Source organism: Hyaena hyaena, unplaced genomic scaffold (assembly GCF_003009895.1).
Source record: "Hyaena hyaena isolate Hyena2069 unplaced genomic scaffold, ASM300989v1 scaffold_112, whole genome shotgun sequence".
Lineage (NCBI taxonomy): Eukaryota > Metazoa > Chordata > Mammalia > Carnivora > Hyaenidae > Hyaena > Hyaena hyaena.
In genome coordinates this window covers 1,301,975-1,318,194 of record NW_024080744.1, presented here as the reverse complement: position 1 = coordinate 1,318,194, position 16,220 = coordinate 1,301,975, and the positions used below count along the sequence as shown (strand labels likewise).

General features: G+C 44.4%; 1 protein-coding gene across 1 annotated transcript in view; it reads left to right on the top strand.

Annotated features, from left to right (window-relative positions):
* Positions 1–16,220, top strand: part of SLC7A14 (solute carrier family 7 member 14) — a 55,672-nt gene that overhangs the window by 11,906 nt on the left and 27,546 nt on the right. Inside the window, exon 2 of the mRNA XM_039236529.1 lies at positions 15,841–16,077. Coding sequence (XP_039092460.1) covers positions 15,841–16,077 — 237 coding nt within the window. The remainder of the gene's footprint in view (positions 1–15,840; positions 16,078–16,220) is intronic.

Genomic DNA, 16,220 nt, shown 5'->3' with positions numbered 1-16,220 from the left:
TTCCGGCTCTTGTTGGTTTTAAAGACCTGTTATGCTCTCTGTATCTATGAGCGCTGCTATATCCAAGAAGACTCTTTGACTGTCCAGGGCCTATCCTTTCAGAGAGTGTTTTTTGAATGGTATCTCTTGGTCTCTCTTGTTGGGACCTTGGTTATTTTATTTTCCTATTCGTAGTGATATTTTGGACTCTCCACCTTGTGTACTCTGGCTTGCTTCTTGAGGTAGCCGTTAGAAAGCTTTCTCAGTGGAATCTGCGTCCTTTCTCTCCCAATCTCTTGGGTTTGGTACGGTTTCCTATGGCTTCAGATCTTTTCTGTGTGATGCCTGGGCATAAGTGCAGGTACGGAGCTCCCTACTTCTCCGCCATCTTGCCCCTCCCCCAAGGCTTACTTTTTTCTAGTTCTGCCAACTCTGAATCTCTGCTCCCATGGAGTTTCTGTCCCCATTCTGCATTTCATTTGCTTCTGCCCATTTTCTTTACCTCATCATGCAACCAGACGCCACCTTAATCCCTCCTCTCCCCAAGTTTCAGCAAGGCAGTTGTGTGTGCGGTGTACTTTATAGAAAGTTTGGGCCAGAGATGGAAGCGATAATGCAGTCCATCCCAGCAGACAGCAAACCTCGAATTGAATACAGGACTCTAATTCTCCCTGCCTTTAAAGAAGTTCACCAACTCTCTCTTCTTATTGGGTCCAGCCTCCAGCAACATGGATGGGCAGCCTTTCTCCTTCAACCTCACCTTTTTTTCCCTTGCTGCTCCCTGTGGAACCCTAAAACTCCGGTCCATATCTTGTCCAGAGCCGTATACTATCTCTCTGTCTCCCTACAAGTTCATTCCCGCCATTCTCCAAAGACTATTGTCCCCTAACCAAAATGGCCCATTACGATAATTTCTTAAGCAAAGTGGGGTCTTAGGGAAGGGACCTGGGGGCCAAGCAGGAAGGTTAGAGATCACTGTTTTGGCAGAGAAGTTGAGCAACGTGACCAAATCTGTAATGTAGTAACACAGTGGGGAGAGGGGAAAGGTGAAGAAACTGGCCATGCTGTTGTACAAAACAGGCAAGAGACTATGAGTGGCGATCAGAAGGAAGCTTCAGATGGAGAGGATGTGGGCATGGGTGGGCAAGGGAGGATGTGGGAGGGGGATAAATGTTCTCTGTAGCTGAGAAAAGATGTAACAAATGAGAGTGTTTTTGAAATAATGGCACTAGAATAATGGATTTACAACACGATTCTTGAGACAGAACGTGAAGTAGAAGCAGAAAATCCGAGGAAAGGGGACCCCTGCAGAATGCCACCAGGGGCAGTGAACGAATGAGTGTGTGCAGAACACTGCGGGTGAGGCTCCCATACAGCGCCTCCTTCCCATCCTCATGGACACAGTGGAGAGAAGAGTGACTTATCTCTTCCCTCAGCTGGAGGAGCCAGACAGTCAGAAGTTAAAGTCACTTCCTGAGAGGCAGGCAGACGTTTAGTGGCAGGGCCAGAACTCCAGCCTCAGCCTATAGGACTCCAGAACTCATAGTCTTCCATTTCAGCAAGCGCCTCTGAGATCCCTGAAGCCAACCATCTAAAATGCAATACTGGGGACATCTGGATGGCTCAGGTGGTTAAGCATCTGACTTCAGCTCAGGTCATGATCTCATAGTTTGTGAGTTTGAGCCCCATGGGCTCTGTGCTGACAACTCCGAGCCTGACACCTGCTTCAGAGTCTGTGTCTCCCTCTCTCTCTGTCCCGCCCCTGCTCATGCGCTCTCCTCTCTCTCTCTCCCTCTCTCTCTCTTTCAAAAAAAAATTTTAAGGGCAATACCGGCCAACACGCTGAGTAGCACTTTTCTTGGCATTCCTAGTTTATGGTTTAGCGCTAGGGTTTATCATTTTTATTTCCTGCCAACCATCTCCATTCACCCTTTGGCATCTTCTACTCCATCATTAGGTAAGAATGTGGGAATGGAATCCCTGGGAAAGTGGTAAGGGGTGCAGAGCTCCGTCAAGCAGGTGCCTTCCCCACCCTCTGGACTGGACCTTTGCCAGGCTTCAGCAGAATATTCTCATCCCAGTATTCATCTCAGGTTGGATTTTCATGACCAAGGAAGATTCTAAAGATTCAGAATCTATCTAGATATCTGCTCAGTTCCCTTGTCTTGTTTTTCAGAACAAACCATTTTCCCCTCCTCAAATTGAAGCCAGACCAGAGAGGTGAACAGAGGAGGGTGGGTTCTTTTGCATCGCTGGTTGTTGTCAGTGATCTAGGATCACTCATTCATTTCACAAGCTCATCTATGCGTTGGCCCAAACATACCTGAGCTTTGCTCTAAGCCACTCTGGTAGGGGACAGATAGAAACACTGAAAGGATAGAGAAGAAATGCAAAGATGAACAGATGCCTGCCAGGCTTCAAGCTTCTGGAAAATATTGTTCAAACACACAGCTCTATGTCAAAATCTTCATAATGATAGCAGCTCCCTGATGTCTGTAAAGTCTCTAAGACACAGCTTAGTAAGCACGTGATACATGTTAGTAATTATTATTATTACTATGATTTTTGTTGTTATTAATCAAATACTGTGCCCCAGGCATTGTGCATATATTACCTCATTTAATACTCTCAATCTCCCTATTGGTTAACTATTAGTGTCCCTATTTTATAGCTTATCACAACAGCTAAAGCACTGGGGACCTAATATGCCTGGCATTAGCTGCACACAGCCACATAATCCTCCCACAAAATCCTACAAAATAAGTGACATTGTGTAATTATTCTGCAGATGATAAAACTGAGGCTCAGAGAGGTATGGTGACTTATACAGGCCCATAAGGCAGTCAGTGACAAAAGCTGAATCTAAAGTTGATTCTGCCTGGCTCCACAGACTATTACCCTAAACTGCTTCATGCAGACCCACCTCCCCAAATTTAAAAATCCACCAAAAAAGGTGAATCAAGGAAACTCTCACTCTTACTGAGGTTTCAAAAGAGCCCGTAGCTCACTCTGTTCTATTGATTAGTTGAGCACTTTTCTAGATCATAACTTCCGTAACCCAGGTCATGAAAATGCTTTTCTAAGTTCAACACCTCTGTGTCACCTGTCAGCAGTGAGAAGGGTGTTGTGAAGTTCATGTAACTCTTCTATACAGAGCTGGATTGACAGTCTTGTAGGAAGGATGTCACTTACCAGTTCAGAGAAGGTGAGCGTATTTTGATAAAAAGTTACAAGGCTCTCAAGTTACTGATTCTGAAATGAGCTTCCTCCAGCAAACCAAGGAGAACTGGGCTTCTTTTACATCCTGTGCAGCACCTGGAAGAGTGGACAGTGCGGACCAAGAGCCACTAGCATGGCCAGCAGGGACTGGTCACCACTCTGGGCTCAGCATGGCCGCTGGGCTGCAGAACGCAGGGAAGAACCCGGACACAAAGCATTCGACCTCCATGCGAAGAAACAAGACAGGCCCGCATGAAATCATCATGAGCCCTGCAAGAGACCACAGGGCCCAGAACAGAAGTCGGGACATCCGTGTCCTTGTTCTAGCTCTGTTTCTCACCGGCTCAGGTCGCTTAGGCAAGTCATTCACCTCTTGACTTCAGTTCCTTCCTCTGCAAAATGAACAGCTCAGATTAGATTGGCTGTGTGAGGACAGCAAAAGAACCAGGGAGGGGAAAGATCTGTAAAGAAAGGCACAGTGTCTCGACTTTCCACACACACTTTCCAACCCCAAGGATCAGCCAGGTGCCAGATGCAATTAGCCCCTGGAATTGATCTCTCTCACTTCAAGCCACTTAACAACTGTGTGACTTAGGAAATGTACCTAACCTAGATCTTCCCAACAGGTTGCCCACAGTTACAGGTGGGGCACAGTCTTGAGTCCTCAGCCATTAGCACAGCTGGCACACGGCAGAGACCCCAGGCTGTCACCTGTACCTGTGAGCAGCCTCGTCCCTGTGCATACTGACCTCCTTCTCACGTCTGCACAGTAGTCCATTTAGATCTTAGACGTGTCATCTCTAATAGAAATAATAGTAGATTCTACTTGTGAAGATTGTGTATGTAAAGTGCTTAGTGGAGCCGGTACAGGTAGTAAATGCTCAGTAGCATTTGCTCAGATTATTACTACTGTCCATACCATTCACCAGATCTCCACCCTAACCAGGCTAGGTTTGTTCTTAGTGCAAATGAGCACCCATCTTTCGGATTCTGAAGCCCCTTGGTGCACACTCAGCCAAAGACCCAGCAGCCTGCCTCCTACTCCCTCTTTCTCCAGATGAATCTTCCACAAAGAGCTTTCTTTCGCATCTGAAGGTATTTTCCCAAGAGGAATTCTCCTGGCTAGCAGGAAAACCCCCTTCCAAAAGGTTGTGCTCCAAAACACACCCATAGGCTGTACCTCAGAAAACAAGAAAATGGATACATTTAACTACAAATTGTGGTAAGTGCAGTAAGGAAATTAAACAAGGTCCGTGACAAAGTACTCTTTCTGAACAAAAGGTATCGAACTCCTGAACTAGGTGCTAGAACTAAGGCATGACCCAGTGAGATAACAAACATAACAAACGTGCAGGAAGAGAGCCTTGCCTTCCTACGCTCCCAACAACCCCTGACAAAGTCAACTTGGTGCACAGTGGCTCAGAAGTTCTGTGCATGCCAGGCACTGGCTCCGCGCACTCAGTGCCCCTCCTCACATTGCTAGGTCTCCTAAATCCCTAGTCACTGGCCCTGCTCTGCCCTCCCTGCATATTATTCCTGTTTGGCAAAAGTGGAGATGGCACCCCTCTTCTTCTTTTTTTTTTATTTAAAAATGTTTTCACATTTAAAAATGTATATATTTTTTAATTTTTACTTTTATTATTTTTTTCTTAAATAGTTTATTGTCAGGTTGGTTTCCATATAACACCCAGTGCTCACCCCAACAAGTGCCCTCCTCCATGCCCATCACTTCCCTTCCCCTCTCCCTCACCCCCATCAGTCATCAGTTTGTTCTCAGCATTCAAGAGTCTCTCATGGCTTGCCTCCCTCCCTTACCCCAACTATTTTTCCCCTTCTTCTCCCCCATGGTCCTCCATTAAGTTCCTCCTAATCCTCCTATACGTGCAAACATATGGTATCTGTCCTTCTCTGCCTGACTTATTTCGCTCAGCATAACACCCTCATGTTCCATCCATGTTGCTACACATGGCCAGATTTCATTCTTTCTCATTGCCATGTAGTATTCCATAGTATAGATAAACCACATCTTCTTGATCCATTCGTCTGTTGATGGGCACTTGGGCTCTTTCCATGTTTTGGCTATTGTTGAGAGTACTGCTATGAACATTGGGGTACATGTGTCCCTATACATCAGAACTCCTATATCCCTTGGGTAAATTCCTAGCAGTGCTATTGGTGGGGAGTTCTACTGTTAATTTTTTGAGGAACCTCCACACTGTTTTCCAGAGGGGCTGCACCAGTTTACATTCCCACCAACAATGTAGGAGGGTCACCCCTCTTCTTAAATGAAAGGTGTCTCATGTCCCTGGGAAGGTCCTCTACAGAGAACAGATCCAGGCCCATGAGAGATTCAAAGTGTCTTATGCTCCCGGGCATCTGCTGACAACGCAGCCCAACCTGGGGGAACCTGGTCCCACCTGCTGTCAGGGCTCCAGGGTGCTCCCTTGGCACTCAGCTTTGCCCCCCACCCACTAAATCCTCAGGGTGGGGAGTGATGGCCTGGTCCCCTCACAGAGCTTTTTATGTCAGCCATCTTTTTTAGTGCCATTGTCATCTGCTCTGGAAATGGGGGCACTGCCTACTTTCGGGGAGTGGTGAGCCGAGAAATACCTGGGTGCATGAGAATTGCTGGTTGTCACTTCGCCCCTGTTCTCTCCTTTCTGCACAAAGCCCTTCTAGCCCAGTTATCAGAGTCATCTGAATGAGGGGTCAAGGCCTCACGAAGAAAGGCTGAGCAAGGAAACAGGAAATTTCTCTCCACTCTCACAATGTCTAACTGGACTTGCAGAAGAGAACATATGCTTCCAGATTAAAGGCTTAAAATCTGAGAAGGAACTTTTTCAGGTTCTGATTTAGAAGTGAATGGGGGAGAGGGGGAACCAAAACATCCATCTAGAAGTGAATTGGGCACACGTAGGGCTTGGTCTAGACTCCAGATGATTTCTGATATCCCTGCCAACAATGACTCTCTAAAACCATCAGCCAACTATCCTTGCTTCCAACCTCTTCTATCCCATCCCCCAGGCATCAGCTCCTGCAGAAATGCTCAGGAGGCTACTGCTGAGAAAGTCCGTGTGATTCCCTGTCCTCCTCGGTAACAATCGCCACTGCTCCCACGCGGGAGTGCCCCCCACACTCCAGAACACGTGCTCCTTTGCGGACCCACAGCAACCGCACAGCAGGGAGCACCATCACCGCTGTCCAGATGGGGAAACTAACGCCCAGTGACTTACTCAAGGCCACAGTTAGTAATAACTTTAGTTGCCATTTATTAAACACTTACTGTGTGTCGGGTACAAGGGAAATGATCTGTGTGCATTATCTCATTTAGCTGTCAAAACCACTCTCTAGATGCTGTGTGGCTCCTTTGATACTCACTCCTACTCCTAAAGCAGAGACGGGCTGCTGATGGTGACCTCGGCATTCGCTTATGGCTTTCCTGGGCGTCAGATGAAAAACTGTGTACAATGGGCCTGGCACTTTGTAGATGCCAAAATGCAGCTGTCTTTCTCTTTTGTAACATCCTTTTCCCTGCAAGGTTGCCTTTGACATTACCCTGAGGGGCAGAGAAAAGGGTTGTTCCAGTCCACCTACCACCTCAGGATTGAAGAGGGGTCAGAAGACGGACTCAGGGAACAGCTAAATCTTCATCACCATTTGACAAAGCAACAAAATAAACTAGCGCACACTAATGATGATAATTAACAATAGCATGGCCACACAATAGAATACTCTAACTCATCATGCTATGGAAACTGTACCTCTGGCAACCTTTACCATATTTTCACAGAAGGAGTCTAGAGAAGAGAGCACACAGAGAGTCTGTTCACATTTAATCAGTGAATTATGATACTTCCCGACCTGCCTCAGGGGTCACTTCTTCGACTATGAGAACGGCTTCTTTCCTTCCTGGGTAGGTGTTGATGCACTGGTGCTCTGGTTTAGGGAACCTGTGTGCCCTCGGTTCCCTAACCCAACTTTAATTGGAGCCCTGTCAGGCTCAGTAACGAATAGTGTCACACACGCCCTGATGGAAGATGCTACCCAGCCTCTGAACACAGGCTCCTACTGTCCACCTAGGGCCCCGTTTCGGCAGAAAAATGACAAGTCTTAGACGCAAAGGAACGGGCATTCCCAGACAAACTGCTTTTCTTCCAGACGCATTTGTTAGAACTGCCTGGGCTTCCCTGACAAGTGACGGAGAGACCAAGGTTCCTCAGGTAGATGAGACAGGAGCAGGGAGGTGAGGTGAAGAGACAGCCTGATGGATTTCTCCTGGGAAAAGAAACGTACAGTTTTCTAGGCTAATGAAGGGCATTGGAAGGAGGACATGGGTGAAGGGATCACAGGGTCCCACCTGCCAGGGGGCTGAAGAGACAGATGTTTCTGAGAATCCCGCAGCCGGCTTCTCAAGGGGAACTGCAATGACTGCGATACTTCCTTGCCCGCCCTGGGAATCCGGCGTCGCAAAGGGGACAAATGTTTCCGCGAGAATTCACGCTCTACTTCGCTCTGAGGTCCCGTGATTTCTCGCGATAGCCCGCTCCCAATCCACGTTTGTGCAGTGCCCTCACCTGCAGCAATACGGTCGTGTCTTAGCCCTGCTGTGAATTTATAAACAGAACAAAGATGTCTTAAGAAAACCAAGAAAACGAAAAGGAAATGAGTGACAACCATCTCAGCAAAAATGCCGTCTTTGGTGAGGACTTGTTCGGGCCTAATTGGAGCGGGGCACTGGTTCCGTCCCGTGGCTGATTCCAGACTGGGAGAGAGCAGATGACTGGCGCTCAGGGGGAACTGACTTCATGAATGAGAATCACTGAGAGACGCACGTTCAAAATAACGACTCAGGCTTGATATCTGTGACCTAGGGCTGGTCACCCAAGACAGCCTGATTGACCACTCGCGATGTTACTGACCTCAGAGGCCTGAATGAAGCTGCCGCGTTGGCAAACGGTTTTCTTGAAGACTCCGCCCCTCCTTCTCATATCTCCTGATACCTCTCTCCCTAGAGAAAGTCCTTCTGGCTATCCAAAGACTTTATTTCAGAATTCAGCTTTGCAGTTCTTTAAAGCAGCTCATGCATTTCTGTCCACCCCCTGCAACTAATATCTCCTTTCTTATTTTATTATAATTTGTTGGTCTTCTTGTCTGTCTTCTCCACTAGACTATAAGACCCACAACAAAGGAACTGTATTCTTCCTATTCACCTTTAAATGTCTAAAATCTAACATAGAGGCATAGAGATAGAACCTTATAAATGCTGTGGATGAATGAATGAGCTGGAAAGCTCCTGGAATGGCGTATGGTAGGCTTCGGTTCTAGCCACGGCTCTATCACTAATTGAAGGTGCAACGTCAGGCCTGGGGCTCAGTTGCATCAACCATCAAGGGAGCAGCCCCGATGAGCAGCTGACATCTGTCCCCATACTGTGCTCAGTACGACCGGTGAGTCCACAGAGGAGGGTTGGCGCTTTAGGGAGGTATGGGATGGGGGGGGTCCTGAGCAGACCAGCCTCAGGTCTCCCACCCCCTCCTTAAACAAAGCCACCTTGCTTTTACTTATTTATGTATGGGACTCTCAAATACCACTTGTGTGCGAAGAGGTTTTTACAACCAAGACAAAGCTTTAAAACAATAGAAGCAGATGAGTGGACAGTTTTGTTCAGCTAGATTCCCCCGGTCTATTAAAAAGGTCCCACTCCTTCAATCCCTTGATCCCCAGTTAACTTCTACAGACTCATCCTCCTCAATTCACAAAGCAGCCCGCATGTGTCATTCCAGCTACTTCCTTCCACCTGCTTGAGATCACCCTTTTCCATTTCATTCTGCCTGGAAAAGCCCAGTTCACCCTTCAGTATGAAGCTCAGAGGTCTCCCCTTCATCCCTACTTTGCCAGAAACCAAGGACTGTGTCCTCTAAGACGCTCGCCCTACTGGGCTTCCAGAGCTCCTCATAAATACTGTATAGTACTAAATACTGGCTGTATGGGTTCATCTGTTTATTAAACTCTTTCCTGATTGGAATATAGATTCTTCAAGATTAGAAGATCTATGTCTCTGGTATTCACTTTAGTGCCTGACACAGTAGGCACTTAACAATGTGTATCACTTAAAAGAAAGAAATTAGGAAGTCAGAAGTTATTGTAGGAAATTGATAAGTTAGTTGATAAATAGGTTAAGGAAATAGTCAATAAGTTAAACTACATGTTAATGGAAAAAACTATCTTTATCTGAGTAACTGGCATTCAAGTGTGAATAATCTCTAGATTTAATCTTTCCAGGTGAATGTACTTTTAAAAAGTACTTCTGTAGACAATGGCTTTGTTTTAGTGGAATGTGGAGGGAAAATATTTCTTGAGTGGAGAAATCTTTCTCTACCTTTCACCTGCTCCCAGCTGGATCTTTCTCTTTTTTTTTTTTTTTAATGTTTTATTTATTTCTAGGAGAGAGACAGCGTGAGCAGGGGAGGGTCAGAGAGAGAAGGAGTCACAGACTGAAACAGGCTCCAGGCTCTGAGCTGGCAGTCAGCACAGAGCCCGACGCGGGGCTCGAACCCACGAACCGCGAGATCATGACCTTAGCGAAAGTCGGACGCTTAACCGACTAAGCCACCCAGGCGCCCCTGAATCTTTCTCTTTCACACCCTCTTAAGGTGGAAGAGAATCTTTGCCTCCTGGTTCTAGAGTGATGGGAAGCACGTGTAGTGATTATCTTGACGAATGGCAGCCCCATATTAGGCAATTTGGAAAGTTCAACATCCTATGTAGGCTCTCTGGGACTATTTAATATAAGGCCAGCTTATCATATCTATATGTGATAGAACCACGGACTGTCTGAGTTGGAAAGAAATTCACTTTGAAAAGGACCAAATTTCTCTGAACTCCAATTCATACATCATTTATGAGTACACAAGAGATCAACAGAGAATATTTCAAATATAGAATACCCTTGATGTCTTATCCCAACCCTCTTTTCAATGTGTAAGTCCTAAGTTTGACAGCTATTCAGCCTGGCAGTTTGTCAATTTAACAAAAAAAAAAAAAAAAAATAGTTCTAGGTATAGAAATAAAACAAAACACTAGGGAAATGACAAAATGAAAAGAAAGGCATGTTTACAATATACCTAAAGAGTTGATCATTTCAAAAGAATATTTGAGTTGCAGGCTATGCAAAATCACTCTATTCCCTCTTGTGCTGTTCAAATGTATCCCCTATATTTCTCAAGGACCTGGACTTGCTACCTCTGAACAACTCCACTGGGAAACTTTCACCCAGTGGTCTGCAGCATCTGTATCCTGACATGGTACTTCATAATGATTTCCTCCAGCTATGCAGTTATACTTTTGAAATCAATGTCTCTCCCTCTCCAATCACTGGATGGTTAGCCAAGGAATGCAGAATCACTTTGATAATAGCATAAGGAAGATAACCCCAGGGCAAGACATTTTTTAATGCATTACTAAATGGAGTAGATTTAGATACTATACTATTTAGATGAATGTTTTTCTCATTTAGAATAGTGATTCTCCAACTTAGTACAAATCAACTTTAGGAAATCAATACTTTGAAATTCTTCCTTTGTTATCCTAAAGTAATTCTATAAATAAACTAGAGATAATGTTACCTTCCTACGTACTTATTTTTTCATAGTGATTAAAATTATATTTTGGTTTTTTAAGTTTTTATTTAAATTCCAGTTAACAGGGTGCCTGAGTGGCTCAGTTCATTTAGTGTCTAACTTCAGCTCAGGTCTGGATCTCAAGGTTCATGGGTTGAAGCCCTGAGTCAGACTCTGTGCTGACAACCCAGAGCCTGGAGCCTGCTTCAGATTCTGTGTCTCCTTCTCTACCCCTCCCCCATTTGCACTCGGTCTGTCTCTCTCAAAAATAAACATTTAAAAAATATTATTAAATTCCAGTTAACATACAATGTAATATTAGTTTCAGGTATACAATTTAGTGATTCAACACTTCCATACAACATCTGGTGCTTATCATACCAAGTGCACTCCTTAATCCCCATCGCCTATTTAACTATTAATCCCCACCCACCTCCCCTCTGGTAACCATCAGTTTGTTCTCCATACGTAAGAGTCTGTTTCTTGGTTTGATTCTCTCTCTCCTTTCCCCCCACTTTGTTCCTTTGTTTTGTTTCTTAAATTCCACATATGAGTGAAATCATATGGCATTTGTCTTTCTCTGACTGACTTGTTTTGCTTACTATTAATACTCTCTAGCTCCATCCATGTTGTTACAAATTGCAAGACTGCATTCTTTTTTATGGCTAATATTCTTCTCTCTCTCTCTCTCTCTCTCTTCTTCATCCATTAGCTAATGGGCATTTGGGCTGTTTCCATAATTTGGCTATTATAGATAATGCTGCTATAAATATTGGGGTGCATGCATCCCTTTGAATTATTGTTTTTGTATTCTTTGGGTAAACACCTAGTAATGCAATTGCTGGGTCATAGGGTAGTTCTATTTTTAACTTTTTTGAGGAACCCCTACTGTTTTCCAGAGCCACACAATTAAAAAAAAATCAATATGCTCTGAGTATGGAAGGTAAATGAAGGAAAAGTCACTTCTTGTAAAAATAATATTTCAGTGTGTAGAAGCTGTAGCGTAAGAATAGGAGACATAATGAAGTCGTCAGATGTCTGCTGTCACTTGTAGACAAACTGTGAACTCAAACTTACACAGGTCTGCTGTTCCGTACTCAGGGACCATGAGTTCTGTTGCTGTTGATGATACGGTTTTCCAAAATAATGACCAACTCTTTGTAAATTCCAAACAAAACAAATTACAACTGCCCCTCAATTTACCCAGCCCTAGAAAATTCAATGTATATAAAATCATGAAACAAAATGCTTTGTATTAATATGTGAAATGGGGAGATGGACACCTGGGTGGCTTATTCGGTTAAGCAGCCCAATCCTGCTTTCGTCTCAGGTCATGATCTCACAGTTCATGAAATCAAGCCCCACATCAGACTCTGTGATGACAGCACAGAGCCTGCTTGGAATTCTCTGTCTCTATCTCTCTCTGCCTGTCTCCACAGCTTATGTTCTCTCTCTCTGTCTCTCTTTCTCCCTCTCTCTCTCTCTCAAAATAGATAAATAAACTTTAGAAAAAGTATTAAAATGGAGATAGATTTGGGCTCAGAAATTGTAAAGAGGTTTTTATCATTTATAAAACTGTTTTCATAAACAGGTCCTTTGGGACCCTCAGAAGTTCTATAAGACACAGGAAAATGCTTCCTTCTGTGGGACAGTCCCACACTGCAGACTGTCTAATGAATCCTCCCCATGTAATGCCTCAAGTGCCCACAATCATTATGAAAACCATGGACACCCCCACAGATCTCCAAAATTCCCCCTAGGTGGCAGTACTACTTTTGTTGAGAGCTACTGGCTTCCAGTATTTTCTCCAAAGCTGCCCCCACTGACAAATGTTGGAAAGCTGATTCTAGCTGTGAAACCAAAGAATGGTAACACTAGAAGGGGCCCTGAAGTCTATCTCTCTGCTCCCTCACTTTACCCATGTTAGGTAAGTAACTTGCCCTTCGACACTCAGTTATTATATAATCTAAGATAAAAACCATGGTTTCCCTTTCTTTGGTTTTTATTTCTTATTCAAATTAGAAAGATACTTTTAAATATGTCTCTTCATGGGGCTCCTGGGTCGCTCAGTTGGTTAGGCATCTGACTTTACCTCAGGTCATGATCTCGCAGTTTGTGAGTTCAAGCCTCACATCAGGCTCTGTGCTGACACCTCAGAGCCTGGAGCCTACTTCAGATTCTCTCTCTCTCTCTCTCTCTCTCTCTCTCTAAAATACATAAACATTGGGGCACCTGGGTGGCTCAGTCAGTTAAGCGTCCAACTTCGGCTCAGGTCATGATCTCATTGTTCGTGGGTTCGAGCGCCACGTCGGGCTCTGTGCTGACAGCTAGCTCAGAGCCTGGAGCCTGTTTTGAATTCTGTGTCTCCCTCTCTCTCTCTGACCCTCCCCTGCTCACGCTGTCTCTCTCTCTCAGAAATAAATAAAACATTTAAATAAAGAAACATTTAAAAATATATATGTCTCTCCTACACACCATATATTTGAAAAAAGTGGAATGAGAGACAACATTTTCCAGGTCTTTTTCAGGATATTTGGGGCTGAGGTCACTTACTCCTCACCACTGAGATTCAGTGCCAGGCTGGATACTCCCTAATGCCCACTAAAAGCCTGGATTCTTGCATACAAATAAATCAGAAAGATGCAAAAATAAAATCCTTTACAATGCATCCAAAAGAATAGTCTCCAGGAGCAGAAATTGTCTTACCTAGTTAGTGTCTAACTTATTTTCCTACTGTCCTTCCCCAACTCCAGCTATCAGAATCCAAGCTGGACTTTGGGAAATAAATGACTGATTTCCTATGCTCCTACCCTGGGCGCAGCTCAGGGCCTCTTCCTCTGCCTCATGACAGCAAGGCACTGGCTCCTTCAAAGACCTAAGTGAGACTTGGCTATTTGCTAATTACCCTTGGCAAGAGGGTTCTAATGGTGAACTGGGTATTTTTACATATAATTTGGCAGATCAAACATTAAGTGGAGAACCACTGATTGCCCAAACTTCAAAATTAATTGGCTCTCCAAATTAAATTTATAATCAAATTACTGCCATTTTCAAAAGCATTGGTTGAGAAATTTCTATTTATAAGCCGTGTGCATTATCAGGGGTAAAGAGGGTGAAGAGATGAGCTCACAGGATGTAAGAATTATTGGATAAAGCTATGGATCCTATACCAAAGAGCGGATTTAGGATTGCCTCCTAATCCCTTCCTCACACTTTACTAAAAGGGCAACCTACTGTGTATCTGCAAACCCGACTCCCTTCAGGACAGGAGAGCATAGAAGCCCTGCAAGCATCTGAGGAAACACTATCAGGCCCTCATACTGGTGCTTATACACTCTACACTCTCCTACACTCTAACAATTTAAACATCGGGTGTTGGAAGTGGCAATTTAGAAAAGGAGGTGCCCTGCCTGTTCAAGGTAATCCTGTGATAGCAACAAAAAGAAGCAACTTACTGTCTGACCTCCAGAAAGGAGGTGAAAAACTGTTTTACAAAGGTGCGCGGGCAGAGGGCCAACATAGATACTCAAAACAAAAACAAAAACAAAAAACAGTGGCTTAGGTCATTGGGTGCAGGGATGGATGTCTTTGCTAGCCTTGAGGTCTCCATATGTAGAACAACATAGTCATTGATGTAAAAGAAAAGTGAACCATGCTCAATATGTTTTGCAGCAAACTCCATAAAATTCAGTGTAACAGGTAGAATCTTCGAGTGTCAGAGTAGAGAGGCCCTTACAAGAGCATCCCTGTCTAATTCCTTTATTTTACAAAGAAGGAAACTGAATATAAAGGGATGAACAGGTTCAAGGCAGAGTTGAGACAAGAGCACAGGCCCCTGGTCCAGTGCTCCTTTCACATGGACGCCCTGAGAGCCGGCACCACTAAGAGGTAGAAAAAGAGAAAGTGCATCACCTTTAGCTATTCATTGTGCCATGGCTTCTGACATCTCTGTTTGTGCCTCCTTGCACTGATTTCACTCCCTTCAAAGGAGAAGAAACCTGCTCTCTTTATTCACAAAAGAGTGAACTATTCTTCCCTGATTTATGATGAGAGAACCTCAGGGTTGGCTCTTAACAAAATTGGACTGGAGGTAACGTTTACTTTGAGATCCCTCCTACGACCCATTCCTGGCGTGTTTTCTCCAAGCTGTCCTAGGTTTGTCCTCCAACTTGGCATCCCACCCACTGGCCGCAATCCAGAGACCCTAGCACGATGTAGGGAACTCTCCCAGCTCCCAGAAGTTTGGAGTATTCCCAGTCTCTTTCTAATTTAATTTATAATTCCATCAAAGAAAGGCAATAGGGGCATCTGGGTGGCTCAGTCAGTTAAGCATCCACTCTTGATTTTAGCTCAGGTCATGATCTCATGGTTGTGAGATCAAGCCTCACCTCGGGCTGCACACTGGGTGTGGAGCTTGCTTAAGATTCTTTCTCTCTCTCTGTCTCTACCCTCCCCCATTGGCATTCACACTCTCTCTCTCAAAAAAAAAACAACAAAAAAAAACTACTCACTCACTTATATTTGCATTTTCTATTAACCCTACTTCCCATATGTAGTACAGAATCTTCACAGATTGCTTGAACTATCATGCTCAGATGAAGAGGACCTCTGTAATATGCAAAACTGAAAGAGAAGAATATTATACATAATGTAAACCTAGTGTCATCAAGTGTGGAGGGTCATAATGAACTAGACCCATGTTCATTCTGACACATAAGGACACCTAAGGAACATGACAGAGACATATACAACAAATAGGACTTTTTCCAAATAAAGAGCAGTTTCCAATAGTTCATTAAATTACTTCTGATTCTCTTCCCAAGCATTCAGGTTAACAGCTTTTCAGAACTGACGTTGAAAGATGTTAGAATTGGCCTTGAATTTATTCATATACATAAAATTTTATGTATTTGTTCTAAGATCCCAGAGAATCCCAGTAGTTTGTGCCCAAGATGGTTAACCACCATGAGGTTGTTAGCTCATCTCCTAAAGTCCACCACCCATGTGTGCTTCTGCCATTCAGGCGTCTGCTATGCAGAGTTTGGAGTCCGTGTTCCCAAGACAACGGGGTCAGCCTACACCTACAGTTACGTCACTGTTGGGGAATTCGTGGCATTTTTCATTGGCTGGAACCTGATCCTGGAGTACCTGATTGGCACTGCAGCTGGCGCCAGTGCTCTAAGCAGCATGTTTGACTCGCTGGCAAACCACACCATCAGCCGCTGGATGGTAGACAGCGTGGGAACCCTCAACGGCCTAGGTGAGGCTGCCATATCCTCTTACCCCAACATGCGGAATTACCCCAACAAATAAATGGGTTCCTCCTTCAGGATTCAATTTGGCAAAATGCATCAAGATCCTTAAATATGTCTCTCTCCTTTTTTTTTTTTTTTCCAGAGTAAT